The sequence below is a fragment of the Argentina anserina genome, chromosome 6, assembly GCF_933775445.1.
Source record: "Argentina anserina chromosome 6, drPotAnse1.1, whole genome shotgun sequence".
NCBI lineage: Eukaryota > Viridiplantae > Streptophyta > Magnoliopsida > Rosales > Rosaceae > Argentina > Argentina anserina.
Window position 1 is genome coordinate 35,236,898 of NC_065877.1, and position 20,067 is coordinate 35,256,964.

General features: G+C 38.8%; 1 protein-coding gene and 1 pseudogene across 1 annotated transcript; both read right to left on the minus strand.

Moving 5' to 3' along the window:
- Positions 1-12,246: 12,246 nt before the first annotated feature.
- LOC126798729 (AAA-ATPase ASD, mitochondrial-like) lies at positions 12,247-13,939 on the minus strand. The gene has a single exon (XM_050525770.1). The coding sequence runs from the start codon at positions 13,771-13,773 to the stop codon at positions 12,352-12,354; it is 1,422 nt and encodes a 473-aa protein (XP_050381727.1). The 5' UTR covers positions 13,774-13,939; the 3' UTR covers positions 12,247-12,351.
- A 574-nt stretch (positions 13,940-14,513) lies between these two features.
- LOC126798730 (AAA-ATPase ASD, mitochondrial-like) lies at positions 14,514-16,518 on the minus strand (annotated as a pseudogene).
- Positions 16,519-20,067: the final 3,549 nt, after the last annotated feature.

The window sequence follows — 20,067 nt, forward strand, 5'->3', positions numbered from 1 at the left end:
AAAACCTCAATTGGCCGGATAAGTTTTTAAATGACTTATATCCGAGGAAGCAACTAGTAGCCAAAGCCTAGAGGATTATGAATTAGAAGTTGATACAAACCTAGCTCATGGATAAGGCACAAAGATGATGAACATATATAGCCATGTAGCTAGGTTAAAAACAAATTAAACGGCCAATTAAGTTATGTGTGCGCGTGTGTGTGTGTGTGTGTGTGTGTGTGTGTGTGTGTGTGTGTGTGTGTGTGTGTGTGTGTGTGTGTGTGTGTGTGTGTGTGTGTGTGTCATTAGAGAATCTCAAGAAAATATCGATATTATAGCGAAGAACATGTATTTGGCTCAAATAAGAATCGATGATATGTTCATGATTTGTAAACACAAAACAGCTAGCTAGCTAGATAGAGATCGATCTACCAAAGATTGAAATTATCATATATATATTCATCACTTACATAATGTCCTTATATTTCTTCATAATTATGACATCATCTGGATGATTAACAAAGTTAATTAATTCCAAATGGATTATGATTGACCAATTCCAATCATGATAGTTCAAATATACATGAATTGAACTAGATTTAACTTTATAGTACCTCTTATCAGTTAACAACTAGTATGGGCATATTGCATCTGGTAGTTAATATATGAAATAGATGTGCCTAGCTAAAACAATCATACTTCCACAAGGGGAAGCTGTTAATTTTATTTTTATATATGTTAATAGAACAATACAAATGAAAGTATGAAAGTAATGAAACATGTTGTAGTTGGAACGACCTTACCACAATTATTAGTTGTGCTGACAAAATGACACTCGTGTAATACAACTGACATGGGTTCTGGTTTTATATTTCTTACAAGCAAGATAGTACAATAACATCATAATATATATACATGTACGTAGATATACAAATATGCTCGTTAAGTTGTCGAAATAGTTAAATTCCTGTTGTTGTCATTGTTAAAGCAATTGCAAAGTTGTTCATTATAATTTCTAGATAATAAAATACAGTAGAACTAATGAAGTATGCATATAAATCTATTCGGGCAGGATATAAATATAAATATATATATATATATATATATATATAGAGAGAGAGAGAGAGAGAGAGAGAGAGAGAGAGAGAGAGAGAGAACTCTACACATACATATATACATCATGCTTTTTTATTCAAAGAAAAATATATACATCATGATTTGGATATTGAGAATGTAAATGAAAATCGAGTTTAATTTGCATGTTAACAAAACAAAACAATTAGGGGATACAAGCTTCAAGCAAAGAAATGATCATGTTAACAAAACAAAACAAAAAAACAAAATGATCGATTGATCGGCTGTGGCCAGTTACCATAAGCCGCGGGGTTTGCTGTCGCAGGATGATGGCACTAGCTACTTGCTGCTCATACTCATTATATCAATTAATTCCTTGCTAATTGCCATTAGAAGCATTCGAATAATTAATTGGCACTGCTTGCATGAGCTCGGTAGCCGGTGCCATCTCCCCTGCGACAAGAAACCCTAGCCTCTCTCTCTCTCTCTCTCTCTCTCTCTCTCTCTCACATGTGCGCAGGGAAGTTATATACTCTAGCTCGAGTTGCTCGAATAAAAAGCGAAAGGGTTGCAATGGTACGTTCTGATAGGGTCAATCGCTCCCTAATGGAGGTGTGAAAACTTTGTGATGTTCACATGAGTAAATCAAGCACACCTATTGCTTTGGTGACCCATTAATTGGTGGAGTTGGTTTTGTTGAAACTTGGAGCAACCTTTGTTGACGGTAAGAAACAAATCTACAACCTTATGGTGGTAGGTGGTTGATTTGTTTGACAAAGAAAGAAGAATGCATTGATGGGCATGCCAACATTGATCATGAATCAAGGAAGAATATTGATTTTGCTTCTATGCATGTTACATGCAAATGCATGAATTGCACAAAGATGTTTGCATATATAAAGGCATGAGAAGTGGTGCAATAGACATAGAAGAACAATAAGGGAGAGATCATCTTGTGTGTGATCAAGAGTGAGAGATAGAGAGAAAACTCCAAGTAGAGAGTTTTGTGTGTGTAGCAAAATAAAGTGTGTGAGAGTGTATCCCTTCAAGTGTGAGTCTTGAAGTAGTGTTTCTCTCGGCGTAACCTTTCTTCGTATAGTGGAGGTTCTTTATTGTTGCTACCCGTAGACGTAGGCACTTTGCCGAACCACGTTAAATCCTGGTGTTCTCTTTCATTTTATTTTCGCTTGTGGTTGTGAGTTATTTCGATTTCCATTCTTCAGTTCATTCTTCCGCATTCCCTAACAGTGGTATCAGAGTTCCTGGTTCTGACTGGGAGCTGCTAGAATGGAAGGATCACGAAGTACCATGATCAGACTCAACCACTCCAACTGGATTACCTGGAAGCCGAGAATGGAGGATATTCTCTATTGCAAAGATTTGCATGAGCCGATCGAGGGAGACGATGCCAAGCCAAGTGAGATTTCACCAGCAATTTGGACGAAAATGAACCGCAAAGCCATCGGTCATATTCGTGAATAGGTGGACGATAGTGTGTTTCACCATGTTGCCAATGAAACCAGCGCGCATGAGCTTTGGTTGAAGCTGGAGTCCTTATTTGAGAAAAAGACTACTGCCAAGAAAGCTTTTCTCATTAAAGAGCTCGTCAACATGAAGTATCGGGGAGGCGTTCGAGTGACCGAGCACCTCAACAACTTTCAGAGTGTACTCAATCAATTAGCCACGATGAGCATGAAGATTGATGATGAGTTACAAGCGTTGCTGCTGCTCGGGTCGTTACCAGATAGCTGGGAGACATTTGTTGTCACTGTAAGTAACTCTGCTCCAAATGGTGTATTATCTATGGAAAATATTAAAGATAATATGTTGAACGAAGAAACAAGAAGGAGTTCTTCATCAAGCTCAGAAAATGGTAAATTCTTCGTTGCGGAGAGGAGAGGAAGGAGCAAAAGCAAGGGACCCAGAGGTCACGAAAGGAGTATGAGCAAATCCAGAACAAGGTTCAACGGAAAGTGTCATCATTGTGGTCTTCCAGGCCACATGAAGAAAAATTGTAACAAATTGAAGCGGGAATTCAAAGAAGCTAGAGAAGACGCTACTCATCAACAAAAGGAGGACACAAACAATGTTGCTGCTGCGGTGTCTCATGATGAGTGTGAGTTCTTGTCACTTGGAGGTGAATGTCTACTAGTTGATAATCCTGGAGTTCAATTGATCGTTGATTCTGGAGCCTCGTTTCATGCCACCTCTCACGTAGAGTTCTTCACTACATACAAAGCAGGTGACTTTGGTAAAGTGAAGATGGGCAATGACAGCTACTCCAATATTGCTGGGATTGGAGATATTTGCTTGCAGACATATGTGGGCTGTCAATTATTGTTGAAAGATGTGAGACATGTTCCTGGTCTACGTCTCAATCTTATGTCAACTAGTGTACTTGATCGACAAGGCTTTCATCATCATGGTGGTGATGGAAAGTAGAAGCTTACCAAGGGATCTCTTGTAGTTGCCAAAGGAAAAATGTGTTGCACACTCTACAAGACTTATGGAAAGATATGCAAGAGTGAGTTGAATGCAGTTGAGGAATCTTCTCCAAGTTTGTGGCATAGACGTCTTGGCCACATGAGTGAGAAAGGACTGCAGTTGTTGGCAAAGAAGTCACTAATTCCTGTTACCAAAGGTAACTCACTAGACTCTTGTGATTATTGTTTATATGGCAAGCATAAGAAAATTAGTTTTTCAAAGACTTTCACTAGGAAAGAAAATATTCTAGATCTTGTACATTCAGATGTGTGTGGCCCGATAGAAGAAGAATCATTAGGTATGCATAAGTATTTTGTTACTTATATCGATGATGCTTCACGAAAGGTTTGGGTGTATTTGTTGAAATCTAAAGACCAGGTGTTCCAGACATTTACAATTTTCCACACTATGTGTGGAAAGGGAGACTGGAAGAAAATTCAAGTGTCTTCGTAGTGACAATGGCGGAGAGTACATATCGCACGAATTTAGAGATTATTGTGCAAAGCATGGCATCAGACATGAGAAGACAGTTCCTGGCACCCCTCAACATAATGGCGTAGCAGAGCGGATGAATCGTACCATTATGGAGAAAGTCAGATGCATGTTGAAGATGGCAAAATTATCAAAAGAATTTTGGGGAGAAGCTGTGAAGACTGCGTGCTACCTAATCAACAGAGCACCGTGTGTACCTTTGGAATTTAAGACTCCAAATGAAGTCTGGACCGGGAAAGATGCATCCTACTCACATTTAAGAGTATTTGGATGTAAAGCATTCGCACTTGTATCCAAAGAGCATAGGAAAAAGTTGGATGACAAGGCGACACCATGCATATTTGTCGGCTATGGTGAAGAAGAGTTTGGCTACCGGTTGTGGAATCCAAAGACGGAGAAATTCATAAGAAGCAGAGATGTGGTGTTCCATGAAGACCAATCTATTGCAGATTTCGACAAAAAGGTACTACCAAATGCAACAAGTGATAGTCGCATTTATGATTCACCATTGCAGCATGAATACAACGTTGGGCTGCAAGGTGATAGAGTTGAAAATGTACCTGACACGGGAGATGCTGAAGTCGAAGATGAAGGGGAGTTTGATCAGGGGGAGCAGCATGTGAATAATCAAGTAGTTGTTCGTAGAAGCACCAGGAGGCAAATTCCATCCACCAAGTATCCATCATCTCAATATATTTTGGTGACTAATGATGGAGATGATCCTTATGCAAATTACATCCTTCTGACCAGTGACGGAGAGCCTGAAAGTTACAGGGAAGCAAAAATTCATCAAGACCACGACAAATGGAGGCTAGCCATGGAGTCTGAGATGGAGTCTTTACTAAAGAACGACACCTATGAGTTGATAAAGCTTCCTAAAGGCCGAAAAGCACTCAAGAACAAGTGGGTGTTCAAGTTAAAGCGAGATGAGAATGAGAAACTGACAAAATTCAAGGCTCGCTTAGTTGTCAAAGGATTCAGCCAAAAAGAAGGAATTGATTTTGATGAGATTTTCTCACCTGTTGTCAAGATGACTTCGATTAGAGTCATTTTGGGCATGGCTGCGAGCATGGATCTAGAGGTGGAGCAGATGGACGTGAAGACTGCATTTCTTCATGGTGATTTAGATGAAGAAATATATATAGAGCAACCAGAAGGCTTCGAAGTCAATGGAAATGAGCATATGGTTTGCAAGTTGAAGAAAAGCCTGTACGGATTGAAGCAAGCACCAAGACAATGGTATAAGAAGTTTGACTCTTTCATGGTGAGTCATGGGTGCAAAAGAATGTCAGCAGATCCATGTGTTTATATTCAACAACCCGCTTGAGGTAATTTTATCATCTTACTACTTTATGTAGATAATATGTTAATTGTTGGCAAAAATACTGCTATGATTCAGCAGTTAAAGACAGATTTATCAAAGTCCTTTGATATGAAGGATTTGGGACCAGCCAAGCAGATTTTGGGCATGGAGATTGCCCGTGATCGTGGGAACAAGAAATTGTGGTTATCACAAGAAAAGTACATTAAGAAGGTACTAGAGCGTTTCCACATGGAGAAAGCAAAACCAGTTGCTACTCCACTTGCTAGTCACATGAAGCTCATCTCAAAGCAGAGTCCTATGAGTCAGAAGGAGGAGAAAGAAATGGCAACAATGCCATATGCCTCAGCAGTAGGGAGCTTGATGTATGCGATGGTTTGTACTAGACCAGACATAACACATGCAGTTGGTGTTGTTAGCAGATTCTTATCTAATCCAGGCAAGGAGCACTGGAATGCTGTCAAGTGGATTCTGAGATACTTGCGAGGAACCTCAAAGATGACTCTATGCTTTGGAAGTGGCAAGTCTGAACTAGTTGGATACACAGATGCAGATATGGCTGGGGATATTGACACGAGAAAGTCCACATCCGGATACCTGATCACGTTTTCAGGGGGAGCTGTCTCGTGGCAATCAAAGCTACAAAAATGTGTTGCTTTGTCAACTACAGAAGCAGAGTATATTCCAGCTACAGAAGCGTGCAAAGATATTTTGTGGTTAAAGAGATTCCTACAGGAATTGGGTCATACACAACAAGAGTTTGTCTTGCATTGTGACAGTCAAAGCGCGATTCACTTGAGCAAGAATTCGAGTTTTCACTCGAGGTCAAAACACATTGATGTGAGGTATCACTGGATACGTGATGTGCTGGAAGCTAAGGAAATGCTGCTGAAGAAAATTCATACAGACAAGAACAGTTCAGATATGATGACGAAGTCTCTACCGAAGGAGAAGTTCGAGTTCTGCAGAAGCGCGTCTGGAATGGCGCATCCCTCCATCTAAGTCGGGAGGGGGAGATTGATAGGGTCAATCCCTCCCTAATGGAGGTGTGAAAACTATGTGATGTTCACATGAGTAAATCAAGCACACCTATTGCTTTGGTGACCCATTAATTGGTGGAGTTGGTTTTGTTGAAACTTGGAGCAACCTTTGTTGAAGGTAAGAAATAAATCTACAACCTTATGGTGGTAGGTGGTTGATTTGTTTGACAAAGAAAGAAGAATGCATTGATGGGCATGCCAACATTGATCATGAATCAAGGAAGAATATTGACTTTGCTTCTATGCATGTTACATGCAAATGCATGAATTGCACAAAGATGTTTGCATATATAAAGGCATGAGAAGTGGTGCAATAGACATATAAGAACAATAAGGGAGAGATCATCTTGTGTGTGATCAAGAGTGAGAGATAGAGAGAAAACTCCAAGTAGAGAGTTTTGTGTGTGTGGCAAAATAAAGTGTGTGATAGTGTATCCCTTCAAGTGTGAGTCTTGAAGTAGTGTTTCTCTCGGTGTAACCTTTCTTCGTATAGTGGAGGTTCTTTATTGTTGCTACCCGTGGACGTATGCATTTTGCCGAACCACGTTAAATCCTGGTGTTCTCTTTCATTTTATTTTCGCTTGTGGTTGTGAGTTATTTCGATTTCCATTCTTCAGTTCATTATTCCGCATTCCCTAACACGTTCTTAGCTACCATCTAGCTCTCCTGCAACATAGAATCCGTCAGTCTTTTGTTTCTCGATTTCACTCAATGTTTATGGTTTTCAGGGACTCTTTAACAACTTTATATAGCCGCAAGCTAGCTAGCTAGCCTCTCTCTCTCTCTCTCTCTCTCTCTCTCTCTCTCTCTCTACAGAGATTAATAGATCAGATAAAAAAGAGGACCATATCTTCTCATCGATCTCAGAATTCGTGAGGATGGTGTGTCTCGATACTGTTCAGAAAACCACATATCTAGCTCTGGGATCTCCACTACAAATATGCAGATTGGGTTTTTATGGAAGGAACTCGTATCAATTTGGCTTGTGCCTGCCCTATGTGTCGAAAGAACTGAACAAGGAGATCGAGGTAATTGATATGTGGTTTGTTTCTCGGCGGGTTGATGAAATCATTCAAATGATTAGTAGGATTTGATGTGAAATTAACTCACTCAAATATTCAAATCAGTTATGTTATCTGCTAGTTTGGGAATTTATTCATTGGGTTTTGATCATCTTGACTGAGAACTAAGAAGATTAATGGAGACGAAGAACACTGAGGAATAACCGAACAAGACTGCAAATGTATGTAATCAGCGCGTAGACCCCACGCTCTGTTAAAGTTTGTCAGTGCTGGTACTTTAGCGGTGTAATTGATGTAGAAGATATATCTGAATGACTAAATGGTACCTGATCGATGACCGCTAATTGTTCAGACACCCATCTCATTGGTCGTTCACATTGTCAGATTACATACTTAATTAGTGCCATGCGATTCACGTTCCATCGATCTCTTCCGTTGGTTTACCGATATTAATAATCAGAAAGACAATTTCCTAGAGACCTTCGTTACAGTCCATGACGCGATTCTCGATCAGTTACTATTGGATATATATTTTCCACTCAAAAGCAAAAGGGCCGGAAGAAAAGAAGCATGGAATGTGAGAGTTTGGCCAGCTAGAGCGCTCGATTAGTTGTTGATGATCATGGTCTGGCCTGATTCCTTACACTAGAAGGTTTTGACTGATCAATTGGATTGCCCACCGAACGGCGAAGTCATGGAGAAATTGCCGAGGAAGGTCTCGAGGAAATACTTCGGCGTATAATTTCCCAGTCATATTTCCGAATAATCGAAGACTTAAGTCACTACCATTTAAGTTTATAAGAGATGATCAAGTATTGGACATTAATATATTAAATTGAAAAGGAATGTTTTTTATAACAAAGACTTTATATGATTGTAATTTCATGGCATATGCAATTTCCAATATATATCAAACACAGTACGTGTTGATTGTGTGGAAAAATCAAACATCTTCAGAATTTCCAAATTAATAGATCGATAGAGAGGATATATATGCGTGCATGATAGCCCCATCCTTCCAGCCAAGGAATACAATTTTGGCGAGGATGCAAATATCGAGGGTCTGAAAATTGAAAATTTCGACGGAAATTTCAGAAAATATCGATTTAAAAAAATAATTGAGTAAATTGATAGAAATTTAAATAAAAACATGGTAATTTTGAATGAAATTTCGAGAGATGTTAAGCTGATCAATTATCTACTATATTTCATAAGTAATTATTATATAACTATTAGTTTATAGTGAGTTATAGTAATTTAAAGTGAAATAAATCGTTAAGAATTATTAAAAATTTACTTTAAATATATATATATATATATATATATATATATATATTGATAGCTAAGAACCCAAATGGAGCTAAGACATCACGCCTTATATACATATAATACATTACACATGAAATTATATAAGAATTAATATTAATAATATTAGTATGCTTACCAACAAGGAAGAAAAAAGAACATCAACAAAGCCTTACTCACTAATATATTTGGAATTTGATGCTAATATATTTAGAACTTGAGAAAAAAAAAACGATATGAGTAGTGGTGCAAAATATAATAGAAATTGACTTAGTAGAATTGACTAAGTGATTCATTTTGGATGGAGGTGAACATGGTTTGATTCCCCTCAACAACTATAGTTGTGGTTTTATTTGAATTTTAGTCCTTCGTTGAGACATAGAATGGCATATATATTAAAAAGTGTCATAGACAACAATAAGTACGTGTGGTAGAGTTTGCTACATATTTGCTTTTGCAAATGAAGCATTAGGGTTTTGATTCCCCTCAAAAGCTTGATTGAGTTTTAATCGGGAAATTTTCAAAATATCAGACGAGATTAAGCTAGTATGTGAAGGATATATCATTTGATGAGAAAATATATAATTTCGATTTTTCATTCCTTACTTCCAGCCGTGATATGAACCCTCTATTTCATTCTAAAAGCTAGAGTATTCGTTCTGGTCCTTTATTACTTCAATCATATAATTACTTAATAAGCTATGAGATGATGATATTTGTAACATCCCAACCCTATTGCCATAGATTTACCCTTACGTTGGAAGCTTGATGCCTTCTGCCATCACTGTACTAGGAGCTAGGAGTGAGGGAGAAAGAAGATATTTTCTATCATTCTTGCTACTCCGATCGTAGTCCAAGCAAAAGGAAGAAAGAAAAAAACATCCTCTCTCTACAAACGATCGGTCGGGAGAGCAAAGAGGGATTTTCTTTTTCCTCCCGTCTAATGACGTGGAACCTAGGAAATTAATATGTATGAGCATATTGACATGTAGTATGTATTTTAAATTTCTATAAGGCATATATGTTAAAATTTAGACTAATTTTTAATATTTTAGTTAACATTAAATTTTGTACTACATTCCAAAAATCAGTGCTCCCATCTGTAAGCAGGATAGGCTTCCACTGCCTCTCCTTTCGTTACTTATCTATTTGTTTGGTCGGCTTATCAGTTTTTTTTATCCTATTTATGAATATATATCATTCTTTTATTTTATTCAACAATACTTAGTAATCACTACAATAACAAGATTGATACTTTAATTACTTTTGGGGCCTCTGACCTCTTTTAGAAATTTTCGCCCTCGAAATTTGACAAACTACTCCTTGTTGGGATTAAAGTATCCTAAAAGAAGAGACCTATAAGTACTAACCTTAGCAGTAAAATTGTTGGGATTAAAGTATCCTAAAAAGAAGAGACCTATAAGTACTATTATCAGTAAAATTGTCATGGTACAGTGCGTACAACGCAACTTGGCATGTACGTACAAGTTATATAGAAATTCTATAACGTATTCATAATAGTAACCTAACCCACATCATACATATGGCAATGATGGCATACCCATGTAGTGTAAGACACCATGCATTTAAACCAATGGTTTGTCCCAAATCTAATGTCAGGTCATATGCCATATGCTTGAATCAAATACATATTGAAGATTTGGTAATACACCAATTGCAGGTTTGGTCATATGCTATGTGAGTTAAATTTGATACCAGATATATATTGTATCCATAAATATTCGTCTTCGGCTATAACATAACCATTAGCATCTGAATATATTATATATGGTTCTGAACTTCTGATCATGTTTCTTTGCAACTACAATCGTGCTTGGCATGTTAAAAAGAATTCTAAACACCAAACCATTAGATAGGTATAAAAAGATACTACCACACCATGCAATTTTGGCCTCCTTCGTTAATCAATAGGGTGTTACTACTGATACCCAAAAAAAAAAATATCCGAAGAACAAGGATTTATTATTCAGTAACGGTACACACATCATCCAAAAGCAACACCAATTCACTCTAAAGTCATACAATCTTGAACCATAACAAGGAACCCTCAAACCATGAACCAGGAAAATAACAATGGCTTATTACTGTGTCAGAGCTATAAGTGGGGTGATGAGCAATATTATTAACTTTTGTGAAGCTACTGAATGAAAAATCGACAATCTTAGAACCAAACATACGTATTGTGTTCTCTTCATTATACATCTTATGCCAGACCTAATCCAAGACATAGTGCATGTGCAAACTAATAACAAAACATGAATCATATAATTTGGACAATTTCTCGATTTATGCGTGTCATCTTTGCAAAGATAGGGCTCATACTAATCAGTTGTCCCCCACCTCAGACCATGTTGTTTTCAACGTTGTGTTTTGGGATACTGAGCTATTCAAGTCAATGGCTCATGTGCGTTTGTTTTTGATTCGTTGTGGGTTTAAGCAATTGGGGTTAGATACTTACATACAAGTTTGGAGTTAAGCTTGATCGATACGATCACGGGTTTGCTGAAATTAGAGCCTTAGATTTGAAATTTGATTTCAATCTATCAATTATCTATCTTGGCTTTTAATACTTTTGATTCTTAGTGCAGAAAGATTATTATTTGTATGATTTCTTGCTGGCGAAGTGACTTTGCAGAGAGGACTATTATGTGTGTTTTCATGTGATCTTGCAGTGATAACGACAACAAATTGATAGGGTTGGAATGTTACGGTATTTTCAAGTCTTGAGACGATGAACCTTAAAATTCCATGGGTCTAGAGGCCTCATCCCATTAGTCAAGTGTAATGCTATGAAGTATATATGAACAAGTGATCTAATAACAATGGCCTAATTTTAGATTTTCTATTTTTCATAAGCAGACATGAGAATTTTGGAAGTAATTTGTTTATATCAACTTTTGATGTACTGATCGAAACTCATGAATCGTGACAGTATGAGACTTCTCTATTTGACAGCTGGGCGCATGAGTATGATTAAGAAAAAGACACATTCAATCACCTAATATAATCTTTTTAGTCTATGATTATTAGTATTGGGTGCAAATGAAAGAAACTCCTTAAACAATTTCAAAGGACAGTTGGGAAATTTGACTCATATTTTACGAGTATGAGTCCTAACTGTTACCCTTTCTGCCTTTCTTAAATAATCGACACAAATTTGACTCATATTTTATGAGAATATGAGTCATAGTTGCTGATATTTTAGTCAAAAAAAAATATTTCTCATGAGTTGAGATTGATTGAGTTTGTTGATTTACCTGCACATGTTGCGCATATTTTCTTAGACGATCTGATATATGTTGCTAAATGTAGTTTCACATAAGTCTGTTTTAATATTTAATCTATGTATTTTTTATTTTCGGGTTTTAGGTCCACTTTTTAATAAAAAAAAAAACAATCGACACAACTGTTGGTAAAAATACCTGTTAAGTGAGTCAAGTCATTTGTATAGTGAGCATAGATGCAGTACGTATTGGCCTAGCAAGATATGACTTCAACGGTTCTACCATAGAATTTGGAAACGAGATGAATTGATTGCTTTTCAGAAATCTCAAATGTGGAGTTACTCAGTTACAGAATTCTAGATAAAGCTCAAAACACGAGACAAAACCCTCTATTTCTGATCACATGATCCTTTGTCTTGATCCTTTACTTCCACTCCAGTTGATGATATCTTCTCTTTCTCATCCTCAAGAGCTTGTATCAAATTCTCCAGGCAGATTTCAACTTCCCCAGAAAGTGTCTTGGGCATCAAATACTCTGCTACATCAGCTGGAGTCATATTAACTTCACCCAGCAAATCACAGATTCTGGGAAACAGACTGTGTGCTTCAAGCTTGAGGTAGTTCCTAGCCAACACCTTGAATGATTCAAAGTTACAGTATGACATTTCTATGTGCTTGTCCATCCTTCCTTTTCGAATCAATGCTGCATCAAGTTTTTCGACATGATTGGTTGTGAATACTATGAGCCTTTCTCCTCTGCAAGCCGACCACAACCCATCAATGAAATTAAGAAGCCCAGAAAGTGTGACCTGACTAGGCTTGCCTTCCCTTTCTTCTTTAGGAACCTTCTCGCTCGGATCTTTCTCTTCCGCATCATCCCCTTTCTCTTTCCTCTGCTTCCTCCTCTGGCCTGTGAGATCGAGTGAGCAATCAATGTCCTCGATTACAATAATCGACTTGCTTGATGTTTCAATCAGCAGCCTCCTCAGTTCAGTGTTGTCCTTGACTGCAGTCAATTCTAGATCATAGAGATCATACCCTAAGAGATTGGCCATGGCAGCAATCATTGTGGACTTCCCAGTTCCTGGAGGGCCATAAAGTAAATACCCTCTTTTCCAAGCTCTCCCAATTCTTGCATAAAACTCTTCAGCTTTGCTAAATGCCATCAAGTCCTCAATGATGTCCTTCTTCTCCTCTGGCTCCATTGCCAGTGTCTGAAATGTTGCTGGGTGCTGAAAAACCACATGGCTCCAATGTGACCCATTGTTAGTATAAAGCTTCCTTTGCCTGTTCCTCACTTTGATATCATTACCCTCTTTCAATACATGAGCCAAGTAAGGCCCAACTATGAGATCCCTGTTTCTTTTGTGGAAAGTGAGCTTGTAATACCTCTTCTCATCATTTACAGGGATGTAAGAAAGTGACTGAGATTTCGATATGTTCTTACCAGAAGCCCACCAGACTTGAACTCCTTTATACTCATCAGCAACTTCTTCATGGTCATCCATGCTCAGAACAAGAGACTGGTTAGTCTTGATGTCACCCTTGAGCCGCTTAGCTTGCGTCGAAGACTTGGAGCTCAAGTAGTTCTCAATGGAAGCATAGGCCTCACTGCGCATCAGACGCTCTCCTGTCAACTCATTGAAGGTGATTTGTATGTAAGGGTAAACATATCCCACCAATCTCTGTGAGTATTTTTCGATGTGGTTTCGAAGTTGGTGAGGGAAAAATTGTTGAAAGATTGTCCACGCAAACAGAAAGGCACCAATTGTGGAACCTAGATTTGCAAACAGGTCTGCTGGAGCATACATGCTTCAACTCTCAGTCTTCTTCTGTGCTAGTGTGTTTGTTCAGAATGGGATGCGCTGCAATTATGTGAATGTTTAGGTGAAGGTTCTGTTGTTTTGTAGGGAAAAAGTGTGAGGATGAGTCGGTGTAGTACGTGTCTATGTGAATACGATAAACATGTTGTGGCCAAGTGAATACAATAAGCATGCTTTGTCTATGTGAATACAATAAGCTAACATGCTGGTGAATTTGTCTCCATGCTTAAGATCTAAGAGTCGCCAAAGGCTATTTGGACTCCTTTTTCTTGCAACTGGGTTACGTAAACCTACTGTAAACTACTAGGAAGTTCCTTGGAAACTAGTAGAAAATTATTAAGACCATGACATCAGAACCTAATGACGTCATAATCCTTCATTTCAGCATCAATACCATTCTTTCTTGAACTATTCTTCTCCTTAATCAAAGATATAGGTTCATCCACAATTTCACTTTTCTATGGTCTTAGGGTTGATCAAGAACATGTATGCAGAAAATTGAAAGATGAAAATTTTACAACCTAACTCTACAACAGGCACATTTGAAAATGAAAGCGACTTCGCGGTATGTTTTGGATTTGGAAAAAAGATGGAGAGGGACCCTTGTTGGGCCTTAGCGGGTTGGGCGAAACATGAAATTATGGGCCTAGTCGGGCAGAAGGGTCCACCTTAACAACAAAAAAACTTAAAAACAGACAGAACAAGACTCGAACTAAATCAATGTTTCACTGATCTCTCTCCCGCGGCAATTCACGACCCGGTCGGACGCCGCCGGGACCATCTCAGATACTCCTCCGGCGAGTTGTACGGCACCAACTCTGATTCATGATTGGATTCATGACAGATGGAGATCATTTACCAGAGAAAGCAGAGAGGGTCGATGGAGATTGAATGATCGGAAGTGTACTGTGTACTACTGTTCATGGTTAGCTCTTTAGGGTTTTCTCATTCTGATAATACTGTTACAGTGATACTTAACCTTGTAGCATGCTTTGAGAATTTATTTTCCTATCTAAATAGTCACATAGAGTTGAGAATTGCCTGAACTATGAAGCTTTTTTGCATTCTACTTCTGTATATTCATATAGTAGAATTTCAACTTTTACTGGCACAAGAGACCTACAGTTGATGCGTGCATGCAACATGAAATCTTAATCAGAGAAACAAAAAGCATAAAAATGATTGTTGCTATGAAAATGGTGAACATCCCTATTAGGCTATTACATGATTCTTCTTACATTGGAAAACACAGCGATCAGGATCGGATAATGGAACAATAGGTTGTAGTTGTGCAGATGATTTAACTCTATCCTCGTTTACAATATACAGCTCCATTTTCTTCCGCATCTTGTGTAGCTGTTTTGTTACATTTCTCTTCATCTTTAGCAGACTCCTCTGTTTTCTTCGCTGCTTTCTCTGCCTTCATTTTCAATTTTGCTTCTTCCTCAGCCTTCATTCTTGCCTCCCCCTCCTCCTTTGCATTCTCGAGAGCTTTAATCAAGTTCTTCAAACTAGAATCCACATCCTCTATATCAGATTTAGGCATCAAATTCTCTGCTACATCAGCTGGAGTCATGTTGATTTCCCCCAACAAACGTCCAATACTTTCAAACAGTTAATGTGAATCTAAATCCAAGTAGTTCTTTGCAAGAACTTTGAATTCTTCATAGCAATAATAAGACAATTCAATATGTTTGTCCATCCTAACTCTTCTTATAAGAGCTGGATCAAGTTTCTCCACATAATTAGTGGTAATCAATGTCCTCAATCACAATAATAGACTTACTCGGGGTGTCAATCAGCAACTTTCTCAGATCAGTGTTGCTCTTCACTGTTGTCAGCTCAAGATCATAAACATCATAGTTCATGAGGTTAGACATGGGAACTACCATAGTGGACTTACCAGTGCCTGGTGGACCATACAGAAGATAACCTCACTTCCAAGGCTTCCCTATTTTCGTATAGTACTCCTTTCCATTGCTGAACTTCATGAGGTCATTGATGATTTCCTCTTTCTTGTTTAGCTCCATTGCTATGGTCTCAAATGTTGCAGGGTGTTCAAAGGCTATGGAGCTCCATTTCCTCGTTTTATATCCAGAAGCAGGATTGTTAATGTAAAGCTTCCTTCGCCTACGTCTCACTGTTATTGCCTTGCCTTCTTTTCTCACATGATCAAGATAAGACTCTGTGATGATATCCCGGTGACGTCTGTGGAATGTGAGCTTATAACGTCTTTTCTCATCAGATTGAGCATAGAAAGGAAATGATGAAGATTGCCTAGATGCAATTTTTCTGGAAGCCCACCATAGCTTAATGCCTTGGAATTCATCTGTCACATCTTCATTGTCATCCATGACAAGGACTAAAGATTTGCTACCCTTGACTTCTTTTGCTTTGAGTCGGTTTGCTTCTGTAGCCGACTTGGTGCTGAGGTAGCTTTGGATGGCGGTGAACACTTTCACTGCGTTTGTGCAACTCGCCGGCATATTCATAAAAGGAAATTTGGATGCAAGGGTACAGACTCCCGAACCATTTCTGGGTATATCTTTGAATGTGGCTCCTAAGCTGATGGGGAAAGTATCAGTGAAACATGGCTTAAGCATAAGCAAACATCATACTTGCCAGTACTGAACCCAGCGACCCCAGTTGAGACCACAACCACATTTCTGTCGTTATCATCCTCTTGAACGTAGTTGGTTGGTTACTAGAAGAACATATCAAGACACACACACACACATATATATATATAGAGTTTGGGGGCCTCTGTAGTACAGACCCATAATGGACTTTCTCTTATCTGCTGCAGTGCTGGAGCATACACGCTTGAGCTTTGTCTCGGTGTTTTGTTCAAAATGGGGTACGTTGCATTGTGCTTATGTCAGGAGAAGGTTATATTAGTATAAATGATAGGAAAGGGATGAGAGTTGGTGTATGATGTACCTATGCGAATACATTAATTACGCATTCTGATCTAGAATTGATAGGTGGATGTGTCTCTTTGCTGATTGTCTATTGCTCAAGGCCGGTGGAGTTCGCTTGCAAACCAACTGCTACCACTCTGAAATTCTCGACCGCATACCCAAAGTACCCTGGCATCATATACTAATGATGTCATAATCTTCCCTTCAACATGCATCATGCACAAGACTTCTTCTCCTTGGTTTAAAGATATCTTCCCCGCCCTTATCAAATGATTATATATGGTTACAATGTTGCATGTGCTGATCACGAAGTTACAGTGGTAATATACTGATCTTGCTCTATTGATTGATGATTTACATATACAGATTCAATGATATATATAGACTAATTTAGACTATATACTAATCTCTCAACTAATCACTCCACTACCGATTGTTTCCTCCACTATCTCTTCATTCACCTACTACCATCCACTCACACTCCCCCTCAAGTTGGCGCATACATATCAACCATACCCAACTTGCCAAGTGAGTCATAAAAAATTTTCTTAGGTACTCCTTTTGTGAGCATATCGGCAAGTTGTTCTTCTGTAGGAACAAAAGGAAAACTGATGATCTTCGCGTCTAGCTTCTCCTTTATAAAGTGACGATCAACCTCCACATGTTTTGTACGATCATGTTGTACAGGATTCTGTGAAATATCAATAGCTGCCTTGTTGTCACAGTACAGATGCATAGCACTTTTAGGTTTAATACCCAAATCTTGTAGCAAATTCATAATCCACAATAACTCGCACACTCCCTGAGCCATACCTCTGTATTCTGCTTCAGCACTAGATCGAGCTACCACATTTTGTTTCTTACTCCTCCACGTAACAAGGTTACCTCCAACAAAGGTAAAATATCCTGATGTGGACCTCCGATCTGTAATATTTCCAGCCCAATCTGCATTTGTGAAGCCATAAACATCAAAGATATTGTTGTGATTAGAAAACATTACTCCTCTCCCCGGAGCTGACTTCAAGTACCTCAAGATCCTTACAACAGCATTCATGTGGTCTTCACTGGGGTTATGCATGAACTGACTTACTACACTTACTGCATACGCAACATCTGGTCTGGTATGTGATAGATAAATCAGGCGCCCGACTAGCCTCTGATAACGAGGTTTGTCAGTAGGGACTTGATCTGGATACTCTGCTAACCGATGGTTCTGCTCAATAGGAGTATCAATGGGAGTGCAGTCCAACATACCTGTCTCTGTTAGTAGATCAAGGATGTACTTCCTTTGACATAGATAGATACCATCACTACCCCGGGCAACTTCAATGCCTAAGAAGTACTTGAGTGTACCTAGGTCCTTCATCTCAAACTCTGTGGCAAGCTGTTTCTGTAATCTATCCACCTCAACAGTATCATTCCCAGTAACTACCATATCATCAACATATATAATTAGGGCTGTTACCTTCCTTTGTTGATGTTTGAGAAATAACGTGTGGTCTGAATTACTCTGTTTGTAGCCAATATTCCTCATGAATTGTGAGAATCTTCCAAACCAAGCACGAGGTGACTGTTTAAGACCATACAAAGATTTTCTCAATCTGCATACGAAGTTACTTGGAGAAGCGGCCACATATCCAGGCGGAAGATCCATGTATACTTCCTCCGTTAGTTCTCCATGAAGGAATGCATTCTTAACATCAAATTGCCTAAGTGGCTAGTTCAAGTTAGAAGCGACAGAAAGCAATACCCGGATAGTGTTTATTTTTGCAACAGGTGCAAATGTCTCATCATAGTCTATGCCATATGTCTGGGTGAACCCCTTTGCTACTAGGCGTGCTTTATACCGGCTTACTGACCCATCTGGATTATGCTTCACTGTAAACACCCAACGACATCCTACTGTCTTCTTGCCATATGGTGGAGGTACAAGCTCCCAAGTATTGTTCTTTTGTAATGCTTCCATCTCTTCCTCCATTGCTTTCCTCCATTTTGGATCTCCCAATGCATCCTGCACTTTGTTAGGTACTGATACAGTAGATATTTGATTCACAAATGACTCATATGACTTAGATAATCTTTTGGTAGATATAAAATTCGCTACCGGATACTTGGTTGTAGTCTGAAGGGTAGGTTCATATTTTTTAGTTGGTTGACCCCGAGTAGACCTTTTTGGCAAAACATATTGTCTACTATTATCTCTAATAGAATGACTAACCTCAGGTGAGTGATCTTCTGTACCAAGAGAGCATTGGTCAGGTGTAGAAACAGTAGTATGAGGGGCAGTTGTGTTTTCATCTGCTGGTTCCTGAATCTCTGGAGTTACTACACCGCCGATTACACCGCCAGAATCTTTCGGTGGCGCTTGTGTAGCTGTTATATTGGTAATCTCAACTGAACCTGTCACCATATCTATTGCCTTACTTGTCTCCCCCTCTCCAGGATACAGCTCTTCAAAATAGGAATTCTCCCCCTGAAGAGCAGTATCATAAGGGGGAAAATAACTCATGTCCTCGAAGAAAGTAACATCCATAGTGACATAATACTGCTTGGTAGGTGGATGATAGCACCGGTACCCTTTTTGATGGCCTCCATACCCAACAAACACACATTTAACTGCCCGGGCATCCAATTTAGACCGCTGATGGGGTGGAAGATGGACAAAAGCAACACAACCGAAAACACGGGCAGGAAGATTATGAAAAGAGGGTAATGAGACATGAGATGCAAGTACCTCATATGGAATTTTGCCTTGAAGGACACGAGAAGGAAGACGATTAATGAGGTGGGCAGAAGTGATGACAGCATCACCCCAAAGATACTTAGGCATATGGGCACTAAAAAGAATACACCGAGCCATTTCAAGTAAGTGACGATTTTTCCTTTCAGAAACGCCATTCTGCTCAGGTGTGTAAGGACACGTTGTTTGATGAACAATGCCGTGTGAGTTAAAGAACTCCTGAAAGATATGATTCACATATTCCCCCCCATTATCAGAACGAAGAACTCTAATTGTGGCATTATATTGTGTTTGCACAGTGGTATATAAGGCTTGAAAAGCCGGGAAAACCTCATTTTTAGTTTTAAGAAGAACAATCCACGAAAGACGGGTGCAATCATCAATAAATGACACATAGTACCGCATTCCTGACACAGTAGACTCTTTAGAAGGTCCCCAAACATCAGAATGAATTAATTCAAAAGGAAGAGTACTTTGATTAGATTTACTAGGGGAATAGGTAGACCGATGACTCTTGCCCAAAACACATGTTTGACAATGTAAAGAAGACTCATCCACACTAAGAAACAAAGTAGGCATAGATTTCTTCATAATACTAAAAGATGGATGCCCTAAGCGACG